We start from the raw sequence: 20141 nt of genomic DNA on the forward strand, positions 1-20141 counted from the left end.
AAGTCAACACCTTGAACTCGTTGTTGTGTTCCTCAAACCATTCCTGAACCATTTTTGATTTGTGGCAGGGCGCATTATCCTGCTGAAAGAGGCCAAAGCCATCAGGGAATACCGTTGCCATGAAAGGGTGCACATGGTCTGCAACAATGCTCAGGTAGGTGGTACGTGTCAAAGTAACATCCACATGAATGGCAGGACCCAAGGTTTTCCAGCAGAACATTACCCAAAGCATCACACTGCCTTCGCCGGCATGCCTTCTTCCTATAGTGCATCCTGGTGCCATGTGTTCTCCAGAATTAGTGACACACACACACCTGCCATACCACGTGATGTAAAAGAAAACGTGATTCATCAGAGCAGGCCACCTTCTTCATTGCTCCGTGGTCCAGTTCTGATGCTCACGTGCGGCTTTCTGCAGTGGACAGGGGAACCATGGGCACCCTGACTGGTCTGCGGCCACGCAGCCCCCATACACAACAAACTGCAATGCACTGTGTGTTCTGACCCCGTTCTATCAGTACCAGCATTAACATTTTCAGCAATTTGAGCTACAATAGCTCGTCTGTTGGATCGGACCACACAGCCTTCACTCCCCACTTGCATCAATGAGCCTTGGACACAGAATGTTCACTTGCTGCCTAATATAGCCCACCCACTGACAGGTGCTATGATAAGGAGATTATCAGTGTTAATCCCTTCACCTGTCAGTGGTCATAACGTTATGGCTGATCGGTGTATATCAATTCACACTTGCTCTGCCCACAGCAAAATTCATTAATATGGTTTGTTGGAAAAGGGTTCTGATATCATGTTGATTCAATAATAAAGTAAATGTTCTATATAACTAATAGTGCAAACTCTGAAGTTCTGAGCGGGCTGGCATTTCGTCTGTGCAGCAGACCTGGAGAATCTGCTTGGCTGCGCATGTGCACAACACTAGGCCTACTTAACATAACATTCATATTTAAGTTAAAAACGTTTCTATGTAAATAATAATACATTTAATGTACCTTTTAAAAAAAAAAAGAAGGCCACTGTTGTGCACAGAGGACAAAAACAAAACATAACCAGGTTGCAATAACCTGAAGTGTCTAATTAATCCTCCCAACCATATGCTCTCTCTCTTTGCTTATCTGCAGCAGTGCCGGGAAGGTGTGTCTGCACTTCGCCCAATGAAAAACATTCTGACATGGTACCTGTGGCCCAGGGGTATTTTTCTGCATTTTAGAGCAGATTAAGTTTGTAATAGAAAAATGATCAAGCTATTCAGACTACTGTCTTTTTGCTAAAACAAGTACGGTGTGTCCAAAAAATACAGATAGAAAGAGTCCACCCCTCATTAAGCCCTGCTTCTGAACAGGATCGTTAGTGTACTATATGGAAGAGGGTGCGATTTGGGAGCAGTGGGACTGCATAGAGCTCACCAGTCCTCGTCATCTGGTATGGTGGAGAGTGGCGGGTTGAGGCAGTAGATGTGGAAGGCCATGTTGCATTCGTCACACAAGAGCTGCATGTGGGCATCCTGCTTCCCTCCACACACACAGCACGAGCAGAACCGACACTCGGAGTCTGGGTCCGCCTTGCAGTGCTTACACTCTGGCCCGCTCTTCCCTGGATCCATCCAGGCGTGTGTCGGGTGCACACGCACACACAGACGCACATTTAAAAACACACACACACACACCAGTGTATGTACAAACAAACAAAAATACAAGGACAAACAATATTCACACACAGCAAAACCAAACCAGAACACTGCGGACCTAACATGTATTTTCCGTGCATTCACAAGTGCACGCCAAAAACACACGTTTCGACGCAAACCTTCAATGTCATACATGTATTTTCCATTGAAAGACATCCGGTATATTTTAGGCTACTTGCTCTCATTGGCTGAGGTGTGGTATTAACTCAATCCTATCACAGATTGGCTACACTGTACCGTATCCCTGCCCTGACTGGCTGGTTTGTGCTGTAGGCAGTACCGCAATATTATTGACAAGAGTGGGTTGAGTGGCCTACGTTTGAACTGGCCGTCTGCAGTGGACAGTGAGGGGGCTCCGGTCTTCTCAATCTGATATATCTCATCCAGAAACAACAGCTTACAGTCCGGGATGACGTTCCCTGGACCTCTGAGAGGAGCAGGAGAGAGAGAGAGAGTGAGAAAGAAAAAACAAGCGAAAAAGAGAAAAAGCACAAAAGAGAGCCAGAGAGAGAGAGTGTGAAAAAGAGAGAAAGAGAGCAAAAGAGTGAGAGTGAGTGCAGGAAACAGCGCAAGAGAGCGAGCAAGGGAACACCAGAGTTCAACAGTGAATGTTCACAACCTCCACTGGACCACTTGAGGAATTTGGGGTGAATATTCCAACCACTGTTGTGGTAAACATAAGCATACCAAGAGTCTTCTAAGCAACTGTCATCAGAAATATTCTAGTGGTGTAAGTGGACTAATGACACCTGTGTCTCCATTTAAAAAAATTGACAGTCCATAGTAAAACCATTTGTTACCCCTTTGCCTTTTTACCTATGGACTTATTTTGCCCACTGCTAAAGAAATGATCAGTCTATACATTTAATGGTAGGTTTATTTGAACAGTGAGATACAGAATAACAACAACAGAAAATCAGAAATAAGTATTTGATCCCCTCTCAATCAGAAAGATTTCTAGCTCCCAGGTGTCTTTTATACAGGTAACGAGGTTTAGATTAGGAGCACACTCTTAAAGGGAGTGCTCTTAATCTCAGCTTGTTACCTGTATTAAAGACACCTGTCCACAGAACCAATCAATCAATCAGACTCTCCACCATGGCCAAGACCAAAGAGCTGTCCAAGGATGTCAAGGACAAGATTGTAGACCTACACAAGGAAAGACCATCGCCAAGCATCTTGGTGAGCAGGTGACAACAGTTTGTGCAATTATTTGCAAATGGAAGAAACACAAAAGAACTGTCAATCTCCCTCGGTGGAGTTGATATCACCTTGTGGAATTGCAATGATCCTGAGAACTGTGAGGAATCAGCCCAGAACTACACGGGAGGATCTTGTCAATGATCTCAAGGCAGCTGGGACCTTAGTCACCAAGAAAACAATTGGTAGCACACTACGCCGTGAAGGACTGAAATCCTGCAGCGCCCGCAAGGTCCCCCTGCTCAAGAAAGCACATGTACAGGCCCGTCTGAAGCTTGCCAATGAACATCTGAATGATTCAGAGGAAAACTGGGAGAAAGTGGAGGAGGAGGAATGCTGCCTATGACCCCAAGAACACCATCCCCACCATCAAACATGGAGGTGGAAACATTATGCTTTGGGGGTGTTTTTCTGCTAAGGGGACAGGACAATTACACTGCATCAAAGGGACGATGAACTGGGGCATGTACCATCAAATAATGGGTCGTGGATGGGTATTCCAGCATGACAATGACCCAAAACACACGGCCAAGGCAACAAATGGGTGGCTCAAGAAGAAGCACATTAAGGTCCTGGAGTGGCCTAGCCAGTCTCCAGATCTTAATCCCATAGAACATCTGTGGAGGGAGCTGAAGGATCGAGTTCCCAAACGTCAGCCTCGAAACCTTAATGACTTGGAGAAGATCTGCAAAGAGAAGTGGGACAAAATCCCTCCTGAGATGTGTGCAAACCAGGTGGCCAAATAAAAGAAATGTCTGACCTCTGTGATTGACAAAAAGGGTTTTGCCACCAAGTAATGTTTTGCAGAGGGGTCGAATACTTATTTCACTCATTAAGATGCAAATCAATTTATAACATATTTGACATGCGTTTTTCTGGATTTTTTTATTGTTATCCTGTCTCTCACTGTTCAAATAAACTTACCATTAAAATTATAGATTGATAATTTCTTTGTCAGTGGGCAAATGTACAAAATCAAATACTTTTCCCCCCTCACTGTACCACAGTCAACTTCAGTATCCAGGCACTCTACATTAGGGTATGCCAAAGAAACAGCTATTAACCTTGGCATATTTGTCATATACTACCACACCCCCTCGTTCCTTCCTGTTAAAATATATCTTGGCCAATCAGCATCCAGGTTTATATGATATACACTCTATAAAGATGCACAGCAATACCTGTAGACATAATTATACCTCTTAGACCCACTGGGTTTATAGAACACAGCTCTAGTCTCTTACCCGAGCAGAATCTTAACGCGGACCTCCTTGTTGGTCCTGGAGATCTCATTGAGTGATGTGATCTCCGCGTCGAACCAAAACCCCCTCTCCTCAGGGATCTCAATGTTGTAATTCACCATGACAACCTGGCCTACCGTGAGCTGGTCCCATCTGAGCAGGGTCCGTGCCCTTGGCCGCACGTTACCACCACACATCTCCACCACACCGTTTTCAGGGTAACTAGAGAGAGAATCGTTATAATTATAACCATCATCATCACCACATCAAACATGGTTTCATATCAGACAGAATACGCTGTGCTATTATAACAGAAAATATTGTTTGGCAACTGTTGAATGGGGGTCCCATCAGGAATCATCTTAGGGACTTTACTCTTTAGCTTACATTATCTATTAATAAAACTAAAGGGTTGAGGTGTCAACATTCAAATATTGCACGTTATAGTATTATATGCTGTATACACATCAACTGCAGAAATTGCATCTAAGCAAACTGAAACTATGGAACATATCACACTGGCTTGAGCTGTCATGACTTAGTTTGAATGTGAACACAAATTAGATTTTTTTTTTACTTTATAAAAACATTTTACAACAACTGAAAAAAGTTATCCCCTACACTATTTCATCAGCATGTTTCCTCATAACAATAAGTAAACTAATTGGGAAAATTTGTAACAACAAGAAACAAGAAAGAAAATTACCTTTCTACATTCTCTTACATGTCATATTTTAAGTTGATCCCAAGCAAGAGAAACAACCAATCATACCACTGCAATCTCAGAGTCTAAATTGAACACTTCTGATAAAAAACCAAAAATTCTGCATGTTTCATTCTTAATCATCATCTGTCTGCCCAGCGACCATGGGCCCGCCCAGGCCCATCTGATTTACTCATTGGCCCACCTAAAAATTTGTAAGGATCTGGATCGAAACAATACCCTAATCATGTAGTCCTTCTGCAGTTGCTATGAAACAGAAGATTAACATGTAACATATTAGAATTTTAATGGCCAATTCAATCCAAAGCCATATAGATAGATCATAATTTAACGGCTCTCCAATCAACAACGAATTTTGTTATTTTGCTATTGCTATAAAACAGTACCTATACATGTAAAGTACAAACCCGATTCCAAAAAAGATGGGACACTGTACAATTGTGAATAAAAACAGAATGCAATGATGTGGAAGTTTCAAATTTCAAGATTTTAATCAGAATACAACATAATGACATATCAAAAGTTTAAACTGAGAAAATGGATCACTTTAAGGGAAAAATAAGTTTTTTTAAAATTTCATGGCATCAACACATCTCAAAAAAGTTGGGACAAGGCCATGTTTACCACTGTGTGGCATCCCCTCTTCTTTTTCTAACAGACTGCAAACGTCTGGGGACTGAGGAGACAAGTTGCTTAAGTTTATGAATAGGAATGTTGTCCCATTCTTGTCCAATACAGGCTTCTAGTTGCTCAACTGTCTTAGGTCTTCCTTGTCGCACCTTCCTCTTTATGATGCGCCAAATGTTTTCTATGGGTGAAAGATCTGGACTGCCGGCTGGCCATTTCAGTGCCCGGATCCTTCTTCATGACATTGTAATTGATGCAGTATGTGGTCTGGCATTGTCATGTTGGAAAATGCAAGGTTTTCCCTGAAAGAGACGATGTCTGGATGGGAGCATATGTTGTTCTAGAACTAGGATATAACTGTCAGCATTGATGGTGCCTTTCCAGATGTGTAGGCTGCCCATGCCACACACACTCATGCAACCCCATTCCATCAGAGATGCAGGCTTCTGAACTGAGCGCTGATAACAACTTGGGTTGTCCTTGTCCTCTTTAGTCCAGATGACATGGCGTCCCAGTTTTTCATAATTAACTTCAAATTTTGATTCGTCTGACCACAGAACACTTTTCCACTTTGCCACAGTCCATTTTAAATGGTCCTTGGCCCAGAGAAAACTCCTGCGCTTCTGGATCCTGTTTAGATACAGCTTCTTTTTTGACCTATAGTTTTAGCCGGAACAGCGAATGGCACGGTAGATTGTGTTCACCGAAAATGTTTTCTGGAAGTATTCCTGAGCCCATGTTGTGATTTCCATTACAGTATCATTCCTGTATGTGATGCAGTGCCGTCTGAGGGCCCGAAGATCACGGGCATCCAGTATTGTTTTCCGGCCTTGACCCTTACGCACAGAGATTGTTCCAGATTCTCTGAATCTTTGGATGATATTATGCACTGTAGATGATGATAACTCAATCTTTCTCTGAGAAACTCTTTTCTGATATTGCTCCACAATTTTTCGCTGCAGCATTGGGGGAATTGGTGATCCTCTGCCCATCTTGACTTCTGAGAGACACTGCCACTTCTGAGAGGCTCTTTTCATACCCAATCATGTTGCCAATTGACATAATAAGTGGCAAATTGGTCCTCCAGTTGTTCCTTATCTGTACATTTAACTTTTCCAGCCCCTTATTGCTACCTGTCCCAACTTATTTGGAATGTGTAGCTCTCATGAAATAAAAAATTAGACAATATTTTGCATGACATTACAAAATGTCTCACTTTTAACATTCGATATGTTATCTATATTCTATTGTGAATTATATATAAGTTTATAAGATTTGTAAATTATTCCATTCCTTTTTTACTCACAATTTGTACATTGTCCCAACTTTTTTGGAATCGGGTTTGTACATCATTGCATCCATTTACCAATCATAGTGTAAACTCTCTTTATTCAAATTACATTTACCTACAGTATACGTTAGAAAAGCACCCTTTTTCTAAGTTACAGGCTATTTAGCAACGAATTACCCAGCATATTGTGTATTGTGCTATTGTGTAAAAAGAGCACGCACTGAGCAAGTCCACTCCCGAACTCCACCTGAGGGAAAAGCCACAGCAGACACTGCAGGTAGTACCACAGTGTTCTCAAGGTTCTTATTACCCTTCCAGTGACTGCATTCACTGTTGAGCGACTCTTTTCCAGCGTCAACTGTATAACAGTGGGTAGGAGCTCCATGCTTACAGGGCACCTAAACTCACTGTGTCTGTTGAAATTCGGACCTTACAGACAGCTTAAATTATGTGGTAATAGATATTTTTTTAAACACAACCTTGCCACCTTGTACGTTAGTAGCAATTAGTAGGACTAGTACACTTGGGTTTGGAACAGATATGTTCTCTTAATTGGTAGGTTATTTCTAAAATATCCACATATTCACGATATGTTGAAAATGGTCAATGCTTCCCATTTAAGTGAGGTTTTCAAAATTAAAAAGTTAGTTAATTTTCTACATGGCATTATGATTTATTTTATAAGTAATTGCCATCACTTAATACCCACATATTGCGTAAACCATTAAGAACATTTAGTGAATTAAAATATTTTTTAACCTGTGGCATAATAAATCATTTGTTTGAAGTGAACATTAAAACTGTTGTAATTTAGTTTTCATTTTATTGTTTATCAATGGCAGTGTTTTAAAACCATGTGTTCAATGCTGCCTATTGCCTTCACATATGTACTTTGAGCCCTTCATTTGTTGCATGTAGAAAAGCAGGTCAATTATCAGTATAGCAAAAATCTGATAGCAAAAAATATTAGATTGATTTTGCAGCCCTAGATGCATTTAAAAATATATAGGTTTCTGTTATTGCGTGTCAGTGGTCCACGGACCTTAGGTTTTGTTTTGTCTTTTTTGCCCATCAGTGATTTTGTCAATATTCAAATCCTGGAGCCGCCACTGCCAGAGACAACAAATGAAAATAAACCACTTGGCTAAATCTGGCATAATTACTGCCTTTGTCAAAAAACGGAAAGCCCAATAATAAAATAAAGGCACTGCATGTGTAAGCTGTTTAACGATAAATTACAGGTGAATGTTTTTCAAGTGCATCTCTATTCCCAGATTCACAGTCAAAGGATAAGGCAAGCCTGACAGGATATACTGGATGTAGTTTATCATTTCAACTTGTGTAGCTCTTAAGGTTAATAGGTTCCTAAACCAAAAGAATGTCCTGGTAGGATCTACATATTTCTTTTGTGGACAGGAAAGGAGGTGAAACAAGGGCATATTGTTTCAAATGATCGGTATAAGCTGGAGAGTAGCACACCTACCAATGCCTGCTTTAGGGAACGTTTTCCTCACAATCCACCGCCCACGCAAGCACATACTGTCTTCAGTGTCAAAATGACATTGCTCACCAGGCATTTATCCATATGTAGAAGCATTTAAACAAAATGGAAGTGACAAGCCTGCTAGATAGCCTGTATCTTTAATAAACTGCTAAACAGTTTGTGGAATTTCCATGAATATTCTCAGCCTATCCATCCAAAAAACCTGACCGGAAAAGGCAAGCCGTTCATTTTAGCACATTTTGGACCCAAGTTGATGAACAACATAGATTGGGGACATGCATTAAAATGGGGATGAGGCTCAGTAGCCGCTAGCTTTCGTGGAAGCCTCTAGCCTGGACTTTTCTTTCTCAGGCATTGAGCTCCCCTTTCACTGTCCTGTGCCTCACATTCTCTCCCCTTTCCCTGCATGTGATTCAACCATGATCACGTTCATGTCCTGAATATCAATACATCGTTCCTCACATGCTGGCGTCAACACACACACACACGACACTCTCTGTGAACATCCATAGCCGAAGGGCTGACTCTCTTCACACAGAGGGAGAAAGACAGACCTGCACATGGTTCACAGTAACACCCTCTGTGTCTATGAATACAGTGGGTACTTGTGTATGTGTTTACATTAACAATTGCCATGTTTTTTTCTAAGAGAATGCATTTAATCATTTGTGTTTATCTGTATGAAAGGCTTGTAGATGTAGGTGTGCAAATAGACTGGTAAAACTATGAGATGGCCTGGGCACATTGATATCTCCAAGAAATCTGTGTGTCGGGACACTGTGTGAGAGTGGCATGGTAGAGGCACGGATTTCCTTTTTTGGGTGGAGGGGATTACGGAGGCTTCGTAGGGGAAGAACAGAAGTCAATGCTCAGCACACCGTGGTCCCGCAGCGAAGGGGAAGAGAGGGGGGACAACACAGGGGAACAGATCTGAGTCCACCCTGGACAGGCCACAGTCTCCCAGAATTTACTGCACAGGATTCTAGAATGGAATTTAGGATGGGATTTTGGAATGGAATATTGGTTTTAGGATGTATGACTTAGAATCTGGTGTTTAGAATCTGGCAATTAGAATCTCAAATTTTGATTATTAACTGGAGAGACTACGAAATAATTTGGAATAATCACCATACGTAGATAGCCAGAGAGTGCCCTTATCCTGAGTCTAGAGGAAAGAGGTAAACAAATATGTATTTATCTTTGGATTAAATAAAGTACTGCCATGGCTGTCAGATAAGCAGCATGATTTGATAAGGTTTCTGGGTTCAGATGAGTCATGCCACACACATGCACACTGAATGCAATTACTACATGATGGCATCATGGGGTGACACGATCACATTCTTTTAACCTCACTTGATTTATAATTGAGAAGTTTTTTTTTCCCTTTTCAAGCTCTTGTTAAATCACATTTAATTTGAAAACAAGAGGGATGTTAAATAAGCAAACTGCATGGAGGGGACAGGAGTATGGAGTAGCTTAGTCGGACTGTGGGTAAGAAGGCAGTCCTGTAGGTAGCCATTTAAAAAGGGATGCTACGCATGTTTAAACAACAGGATTAGCTTATAATTCAACGGACCAGCAGGCCTTTGGTCTCAAGTCAGCCCCCCATTAGCAACGGAATTAGACGTTTTAGTACCAGATGTAAATCACACAGCTATATTATTGAAATACGGAAGCACCAGGGGTTTCTGGAATATTCTAACTCAAACAACAGTGAAATACCATGGCCTCTGCAGTAGGGCTGACCCCATTCAGTTGACTAGTCGAGTGTTTGGTAAGTATGCTGTCGGTCTACTGAGATTTTTTTTAGTCAAGCACTGACACCTATCTGATACCACCCTGTGCCAGTTGACTACTTCATTGCTGAGGGGATGGGGGGCAGATGTCATTCATCAAAAAATTATTTGCAACTGAAATTGTATGTGATTATAAAATGTTAGAAAAACTGTATAACAACTAATACAAATTACAATGTTTTCTAAGATACATGTTTTCTGAATTGGTCCAGAATGTAAGGCCTAGCCTAACATTAAATATCCCCTTGTATTTATCTGCATTCTTTTGCACACCCCACATGAGAGCGTAATGGTAGCCAACATTTTTTGTCTCTGTAACACACAATTCCCCATTTGCCTGGCAGTTGTGGTATGGACTCATTCTCCATGCTGAACATCAACTTGGATATCGGTTGCTGTCTTGACCCATTCTTCTGTTGTGAAAGTTAAACAAACATTTTTAACTTGGATTTCACTTCTCAAATAGGTACAATATGGTTGTTTTTGTAGCCTATCGGCATTCAAAACAAGGAGTACGTTTATAGTGGCTGAATCTGGAAGCCCAGTAGCTAGTGTGTCAGGTTGGAAATATGTTTTTATATTTCTGGTTATATCGTCAATAACCATTTTTATTTATTTCTTTGTTATTTAAAGCATCAAACAACTTAGTTTTATTTTATAGACAAACAAATGTCTTTTTATGAAGAAAAATATATTAAAAAATTTGAATGCCCGATTAGCTAAAGAGATCAGTCAAATCTCAGTCAAACCCCCTAAAAAAAATTATATATGTTTTTAATTAAAAATATTGGTTCGAGACATCTATATATTTACAATATGATACGTATATTATGTATGTTTATGCTCTCCAGGTTTTGTTTGGATAAACGTAGGTTACTTGCATATGTTGGACCAAAATCTCTACTGACAATAAGATGGATCTGAGAAAGATGTTATTATGGAAAAACAGCCCAAAACAAATGCAGATTATTCTCCTCTATCTTGGAAGCAACAGTTGTAAGCCTTGTTAAGTTGTTGGAAATTAGTCCAAGATGTCCACGTCATTTCTGACGAGCCGTTTGTCCTCCTCAAATTATACAGCCGAGAAGCCTTGTTTAACCACAGTTAGGAGAGAAAATGTACCACCACTCTCTAAGAAACAGGCAGAAACCAAGGAGGGCAGGTAGTGCCATTCGCCAATTGAGGAGGGGCAAATAAAGGATAGGTAGAGAAAAAATGAAGGGAGTCTGATTCAGAAGGTGGTTGCCAGTAAGCACAGCGATGTTGGGTGGCTCACCGGTGAAAAAAGAAAAAGGGCCTTGCAGCTCCTCTCCCCTCTTCATGCGACACGCGCCGCTCATTTTCAGGCAGCAATTAGTATGGGGAGGCAGGAGGGTCAGGGAAATGCTCCCGAGAACTCTGCGGTTACCATGGAAACGGCTCTTTCCGAATGAATTTCACAGAAAAAGATTACTCCAAATTCTATCCCGCCGCTTCTCCCGGCCGCTTCTATCCCACTTTCTACTCTAAGCTACAGCCGTACAGAATTCGGGGTCTGCAGTTTTGAAATGAGCTGCCCAACCCGACCCCCTTTTTACTCTCTACTAAAGGGCTATGGCTTCACATCCACGACAGGGGGATTTTCACCATCCGTGCAGGATGTAGGGTGATTTCTGTGTAATTGCGCAAGGAACAAAACATAATGTGCAATAATAACTTGCAGATGTTTACTACTTAGCAAAACTGTACACGTCCTGGTTTTGGTTATAAACACCAACTACTGACAATAATGTTTTCAGGGATGGCCATGAAAGTTGTGTAAATATGGTGCAAAATGAGATCCAATTCACTTGTAGAGTGTTAAAACTGTCTAGTATGCTATTGTTCCAGGTGGCTAGGCAGCAGAAAAGAGGCTTTTCGCTTTGTCCAAGGCTATTTCTACCAACAAATGGTTTTAGGTTATTTTTTTCAGGATGGATATCAAAGACAGGAAAAATATGTTGCCTTTTGCCCTCCTTTGACTAACTTCTACTAAATCAGGATAACATTTAATGCTGTAATTTCACTACTACCAGAGCTTTTGTTTCCAGGGTCAAAGGTTACAAAGGGAGTGGCTGGCACTTTTGTTGCAGCACTACATAAAAGGTAACACGTTAGATATACTGCCACTTATTGCATGCAATCCCACCTCATTTATATTTACTGGTACGGAACTTAATACTGTCAGGGAATATATCAAAGCACTTTTACCACCAAATATGGCGTCTCTCTAACTCCCCCTGAACTCTGCAGCAACCCCAGTCTACAAAGCTCTGACTTACCTGGTAGGATTCGTCACAACCCGCAGCAATCTTTACCAAGCAGAAGCAGTTGACCAATTCCAAAACAGTAGGCCCCACCTTCGCTATAAAGCCTATTACTTCCATTTCATAGACCTCAAAGAGAAGGGGAATTCAGGAAACCAAACCTGAGCGGGCAAATCTATTGACTGCAGAAAACCGCCTCTTGAAAAAGGAAGGTGGAACAAATCCTAAGCGAGAATAAGTCATGCTGCCTTTCTCCTCAGGGGCACCAACTTACTCGTCATATCTGATATGGTATGTGACGTCCTCCTTCTCCTTGTCTGCGGTTGTAGAGTCTGTTTTAGAGGTGGAGGGCCCAGCCCCCAGCCCACTGTCCGAGTTTAACACAGAAGACAAACTATTCCCATTGTTATTGTCTGTAGAGGAGGAGGAGGGGTTACTTTGGCCTTGGCCCGGCACTATTTCCACCTTGCCATTAGTCCTTTTGCTAGGCCGGCCAACCTTCCCTGCTGTAGAAGCTTTGTTGTTACTGCTTTGACCCTTTGCTGTGCGTGTCACGTTGTCGATGCAGGCTTCGAACCAGGCCCCAATGCTTGTGTCTCTGCAATCCACCAGCTCATTTATCTAGGACATGAGACAAAGAAAATAGTTTAGCTTTTAAATATTCACAACATACACATACGGTGCACATTACAATACACATTCAAATCAGTGGATTTGTTCTAATCATTAAACAGAGAACCCCTGACTTAGAAGTTTGTGGTATCAAAGAACATTTCTCAAAGAAACAGACATATGGGACGTTTCAAGAAACTAAAATAAAATAATCCTTCTGTATTACTTCTGAAATACCCACTTCAAAAAAACAAACTGTTGTTGATGTAAACATTTATTTACATTACAATACAAAGTGGTTGAAAAGAAACATTGTTGGAGTGCTGGAAGCTTTGAAAGGACACTGTGCAACAGTACAGTTAATCATTAACAACAAAACGAGACTGACACAGTATTTAGTGTTAAATTGTGTTAGCTAAACACCATTAACTAGGCTATAAAATGCACCAACTGCTCCAACAAGCCTCTGTTTATTTGATTGCAGAACAAGAGAAAAGCAGACGTAAATAGGATTGGCTGTGGCAAGGCCAAAAAGGCCCTATGGGGTTTGGGACTAGCAGGGTTTAAATTAGAATGTGTACCATGGAAACATTAATGGACATTTTCAGAAGCAATGTTTTTTCCCCCAGAAGCAATGAACTCTATAGAGGAAGGTGGGTTTGTGTCTTCAATGACTGTTTACCTTAGCAAAAACCACAAAGGGTAAAGGGTAACGTTGGAAAGCCCACAAGTGTTTTGCCTGAATCTAATTTGTTGGGGGTTTAAAATGTATTCCTAAAATTTAAACTGAATAAATAATGCATAATTTTCTATATGCCATTATGAATATCCAACTGTGAAATCAAGCATATCTATTCTCTATTATATGTATTTTGCCAGCTGGTCAGTGGCATACAACGCATGAGCTAGCGCCAGTAGCGATACAGTGCCAGAAGAAATAAAACCATTGGTTGTATTATATAGCTAGGAAATCTCTCTCCAGTACTATAAATAGTCAGCTACCATAGGTGCCCATTAACAGCTGGTTGGGTGGGCCGCTATCAGGCAAAAATAAATTTTTCTAGCTATATAGATCAGCTTTACAGCCAGACTCAGTGTCAGTTCTAAATCAGCTGCATCAGCATTTGTTAATTAATTTGCTATAAAGTTAAAAAAAAAGTCATTGGAATGTGTTTACATTAAAACATAATCATGGAGGCAATGGCAAGTCATTTTAACATTTATTCCCTGGAAGTTACTAGTCGTTATTTAAAAGTTAGTAGTATTTATTTAGTTAATAATAACTATAACAATTGTTACTAGTAACTTTCAAATTTGACTAGTATTTTTTTTTAATACATGCCAGAAATTCTATGGTAAAGGGGCACAATGTCGAATCATAACTGACGTTTACAATACTGAATATAAACAAGAAACCAGTCAAGCCTAGTTCAGCCGGCCCGCAATAGAAAGTGTTGTCATCTCGAGATTGGAACCCGGGTCACCCATGTGAAAGGCTGTGTCATTAACCACTACATCTCAGAGCTGTACATTTGCTGGGTGTCACTATAGCCTCTTGTCTCTATCCTGAACAAATCCTCTTTTGCCACTGGCCATTTTAATAGTTAACTGGACATTCATGAATGACATTTAAACTGACTTAGGTTTCTTACTAAGTTTACATCCACCACAAAAAACGTCTATGTATGGCGTTTGCCACTGGCTGTTTTAACAGCGTATTAGCCAGTAATATGCTTTACCGGTATCTACTAACTTACTGGAATAGTCATAAGAATTGAGCAATTGCTAGCAAGTCTGCCAAAGCAATTTCATTTCATGGCACAAAAACATATTTTTTCTTTTATTGCAAAACAACATACTTTTTTCTTTCATTCGTGATCCATATTTATACAATAACTATCAATAAAGGCCACGATTACTAACTTTTTCATCAAGTGAAAAGACAAGAGAATTGTGGAATCTACCAGAAATAATTAACAAATGCTGTTGCTCTCAATAGATTCGCCGTTATAACAGCTTATTAGCCAGTAATAGGCTTACTAGTATCTACTAACTTCCTAGGAATAATAATAAGAATTGAGCAATTGCCAGTGAGACTGAAGAACTTTTCCATGCCAGAAACAGTCGCAATATAACCGTATACAGTTTCAGTTAAGGCTTACTATAACATAACTACTGTATTTTAAGCCAGCAAATGTGTTTGTCTATCTTGACCCAAAACGCATACACGGATGCATACTTCAAAAATCCACCAGAAACAGCCGCAATATAACCGTAAACGGTTTTATTTCAGGCTTACAATAATGTAAATACTGAAGGTTTTAGCCAGCAAAGTTTTAGTCTATACGGAATTATTCATAATGCATACATCACTTCGCCAGTGAGGAGATACAAACTCGGGACCTATAGTTCACAGGTCAGCTTCCCTATCCACTACGCTATTTAACAAGGTGCTCTCAGTCAGGCAGTTAGTCAGTCACTCAGTCAGTCAGTAAGAGACATTCGCTCTTCTTGGACGGCACCATTTACGTAGTCCGGGAAAAATAACACAACTTAACACATCCTCTTCCCTTAACGAATAACACCAGAATAGTATAAACTAGTCCAGGGCGGTATAGGGTGGGGGAATAGTATAAACTAGTCCAGGGGGGTATAGGGTGGGGGAATAGTATAAACTAGTCCAGGGAGGTATAGGGTGGGGGAATAGTATAAACTAGTCCAGGGGGGTATGGGGTGGGGGAATAGTATAAACTAGTCCAGGGGGGTATGGGGTGGGGGAATAGTATAAACTAGTCCAGGGGGGTATAGGGTGGGGGAATAGTATAAACTAGTCCAGGGGGGTATAGGGTGGCGGAATAGTATAAACTAGTCCAGGGGGGTATAGGGTGGGGGAATAGTATAAACTAGTCCAGGGGGGTATAGGGTGGGGGAATAGTATAAACTAGTCCAGGGGGGTATAGGGTGGGGGAATAGTATAAACTAGTCCAGGGGGGTATAGGGTGGGGGAATAGTATAAACTAGTCCAGGGGGGTATAGGGTGGGGGAATAGTATAAACTAGTCCAGGGGGGTATAGGGTGGGGGAATAGTATAAACTAGTCCAGGGAGGTATAGGGTGGGGGAATAGTATAAACTAGTCCAGGGAGGTATAGGGTGGGGGAATAGTATAAACTAGTCCAGGGGGGTATAGGGTGGGGGAATAGTATAAACTAGTCCAGGGGGGTATAGGGAGGGGGAATAGTATAAACTAGTCCAGGGAGGTATAGGGTGGGGGAATAGTATAAACTAGTCCAGGGAGGTATAGGGTGGGGGAATAGTATAAACTAGTCCAGGGGGGTATAGGGTGGGGGAATAGTATAAACTAGTCCAGGGGGGTATAGGGTGGGGGAATAGTATAAACTAGTCCAGGGAGGTATAGGGTGGGGGAATAGTATAAACTAGTCCAGGGGGGTATAGGGTGGGGGAATAGTATAAACTAGTCCAGGGAGGTATAGGGTGGGGGAATAGTATAAACTAGTCCAGGGAGGTATAGGGTGGGGGAATAGTATAAACTAGTCCAGGGCGGTATAGGGGGGGTAGTATAAACTAGTCCAGGGGGGTATGGGGGGGGGGGTAGTATAAACTAGTCCAGGGGGGTATAGGGGGGGGGAATAGTATAAACTAGTCCAGGGGGGTATAGGGGGGGAATAGTATAAACTAGTCCAGGGGGGTATAGGGGGGGGGATAGTATAAACTAGTCCAGGGGGGTATAGGGGGGGGGATAGTATAAACTAGTCCAGGGGGGTATGGGGGGGGGTAGTATAAACTAGTCCAGGGGGGTATAGGGTGGGGGAATAGTATAAACTAGTCCAGGGAGGTATGGGGGGGGGAATAGTATAAACTAGTCCAGGGGGGCATAGGGTGGGGGGATGGTACTACAAGTGTCTTATGTGAGTATGAAGAGACTACAAGTAAATGAACTGATAGACAGACCAGCAAGAAAGTTTAAATGGGGAATATCTTAGATATTAAATTCTAGATGTCTTCTGGTCATTTATACTTATATTTACTACTATATTTTTTTACATACATATGTCCTCTTTAAAACAGTTTGCCATATTGTCTAACCATGTTATTGAGTTCTACAGTTGCCATGACGCCTTCATAACAGCCTAAGACGAGAGTTCCTCTACATTCTTAAATGTAATTTTTTAGGCTAGGTTTAAGCTAGCTAGCAGGCTAATGTTTTCGTCTACAACAGTGCTTCTCAACCTTGCTCCTGGGAGCCCCCCTGCCCTGCATGTTTTTGATCTTTCCCGGCATCCAGGAGCAGGGTTGAGAAACACTGATCTAAAAAAATATTTGGACATTAGTACCAACTTTTTATTTTACTTGGCTTTCTGTTCTTGTTCCTTTGAATACATTACTTGAGCGGTTGCCTAAAGCGTGAGAGGAATAACCGATCAAGGGAATAGTAGGGACAGTTGGCTACTACTCTGAAGTTTGTGTGATGAGATTTCTAGTGCACAGAGCTGCAAAGGCATAACCCAAGTGGGTGCCACAAAGAATATAAACTTTCCTTCTACTCTGCCTTCCACAAAACCATCAGAAGAATCTACCATCCTCTGAACCACCTTTCCAGCAAGCCATGGCTGACCCATCCATCTTTGGAGGATTCAGTGTTTATAGACATGGCTTCTATTGGTTTAATGGTACCAATACAGAGTATTGCTAGTTTTTTGTGTACTTGTGAAATGCTTTAGGATTCTATTAATTGTGCTGTAAAGTAAAAAATTAATAAAAATAGTACCATTATTATTTATCCAGAGTGCTACAATTTGTTGAGGAACTTATAGGTCAAGTTCTACATGTACTCTCAGTCCCAGTAGTTGTTTTGTGGCCAACTCTCCATAATAGCAGTCACCAATGGCCTGTGGAAATGAGTCTTTGCTTTCACTACACATCTCCCTTGGAGTAGGAAATAACCACATGAAAACTGTGGTCTGAATGAAGCATCCATTGACTGATTGTCATCCAGATACTACAAGAGCCAAACCGGCTTCCAAAAAACGGTGGATTTAGGATGATGTCTGATATGTTCTGGGTTCACTGCGTTCAAAGCTGAGCTCTGGGTTCGAATGGTCTCTGATGTGTTCTTAGTTTCGGTCAAGATGCAAGGTGTAACATGGTGAGCTTATAGAGTTAGCATTCAGGATTATGTCACTGTTATGGAATGTTCATTAGTGAGTGTTTGTGGACAGAGGCTGAAGAGGCGAAAATTAAGGCAGCTTTATCGGACTATTTGGTTAATCTTCAGATGGGGTACAGAACATATAATGTAGAATGACTCATTCCAATGATTTTATACACTTACTTAAAGGATTATTAGGAACACCATACTAATACTGTGTTTGAGCCCCTTTCGCCTTCAGAACTGCCTCAATTCTACGTGGCACTGATTCAACAAGGTGCTGAAAGCATTTTTTAGAAATGTTGGCCCATATTGATAGGATAGCATCTTGCAGTTGATGGAGATTTGTGAGATGCACATCCAGGGCATGAAGCTCCAGTTCCACCACATCCCAAAGATGCTCTATTGGGTTGAGATCTGGTGACTGTGGGGGCCATTTCAGTACAGTGAACTCATTGTCATGTTCAAGAAACCAATTTGAAATTATTCAAGCTTTGTGACATGGTGCATTATCCTGCTGGAAGTAGACATCAGAGGATGAGTACATGGTGGTCATAAATGGATGGACATGGTCAGAAACAATGCTCAGGTAGGCCGTGGCATGTAAAAGATTTAAACACCTTTCTTTCCCATTCTGACATTCAGTTTGGAGTTCAGGAGATTGTCTTGACCATGACCACACCCCTAAATGCATTGAAGCAACTGCCATGTGATCGGTTGATTAGATAATTGCATTAATGAGAAATTGAACAGGTGTTCCTAATAATCCTTTAGGTGAATGTACATGCCCAGTTTTTACGCTGAATGTTGCAGTTAAGTTTAATTTGAAAAACAAATGGATCGGTTTGATTAAATAAAATTGTGGCCAAAACATTATTTTTTTAAATTACGCAGATTGCGCTAATTAGCTGGGCATCTCTGAGATCTGACTAGACTTCTCTCTCGGTCTGTTGGCATCTGAACGAAACAATATAACAGAGACTGGCCATCAACCACCACACTTGACCTGAAATCGCACACACAATTTTTCATTTTTGCTGATTTGTTTTAGCTCGTAAAATATCAATATTAGTCTAAGACAAAAAAGTAGCTAAGACACAGACACTGAATAAATACTATGAGGTGCTTCATATCCTCAGAGTAAAACCATTCGCTGGTCATTTCCCAGTCCTTAGTAATCCACTTAGCCACTGAACAGACAGTGAGTCAGAGTGCAAACATTTTTGGTACGTGCAAGCCTGTGTTATCCCGGCATACATTTAGACCACAATTGAGTCACGCATGACCCATCATCGACTTGATGGTAGATGGATAGCGCTGGCATTTCAATGGGCAAAGAAACTGTTTCTGTCCATGTTCCAATGCATATCTTTTACACCCTCTGTGGTTCACCAGCAACAGGCCAGCATTCGGGTATAGTGTGTCTCTTGGCTTGGGTCTGTTTGGCTTCCTTAGCCCCAGCTCCCCTGTAGCTTGGCTATGGTTTTAACTGTTAACAGGACATGTCTATTGAAACGTGTCAGCTTTGCCACTCACGCAACCATCTGTGGCATGGCAATAAAATGTTCTTTATCTGAATCATTGGGTGGGTAAAAGGTGTAGCAGCTTGAGGTCAAAGTTCAGCGCTCTAGTCCAAATTCACCAGCGATATTTAAGTACAGGCCCAGTATTTATAACTGTCCACAAAGAAGGCATGTGGGTTCAGGTCCTTGCTTTCCTTATGATCTAAAAGGCACAATTGATTCTAGATCTGAACAAAACAATATAAGAGCGACTGGGCATCGGTGGTTCAGCACTATTAACACGAGAACTTCTACCGGATCAACCTGAAGTAGATACGGAGTCCGTGCACGTTTACGTTGGTTTCCCTGACAACTGACAGACAATCCGACACAAACAGAGTCTGACCTGTCTGGTAGATGACTACGGATACAGAGGAGGCCAAGGGCAACATGACAGTGTCACGATCACACACACACACAGAC

General features: G+C 41.3%; 1 protein-coding gene across 3 annotated transcripts in view; it reads right to left on the reverse strand.

The window, feature by feature from the left end:
- Window positions 1-20141, reverse strand: part of LOC105023543 (E3 ubiquitin-protein ligase UHRF2) — a 59545-nt gene that overhangs the window by 11865 nt on the left and 27539 nt on the right. For all 3 annotated transcript variants that reach the window (XM_020053296.2, XM_010892836.3, XM_020053297.3), the window contains exons 3-6: window positions 12651-12997; window positions 4150-4368; window positions 2023-2132; window positions 1425-1611 (exon numbers count right to left, since the gene is read on the reverse strand). In XM_020053296.2, coding sequence (XP_019908855.2) covers window positions 1425-1611; window positions 2023-2132; window positions 4150-4368; window positions 12651-12997 — 863 coding nt within the window. The remainder of the gene's footprint in view (window positions 1-1424; window positions 1612-2022; window positions 2133-4149; window positions 4369-12650; window positions 12998-20141) is intronic.

This window comes from Esox lucius, chromosome 14 (genome assembly GCF_011004845.1).
Source record: "Esox lucius isolate fEsoLuc1 chromosome 14, fEsoLuc1.pri, whole genome shotgun sequence".
NCBI lineage: Eukaryota > Metazoa > Chordata > Actinopteri > Esociformes > Esocidae > Esox > Esox lucius.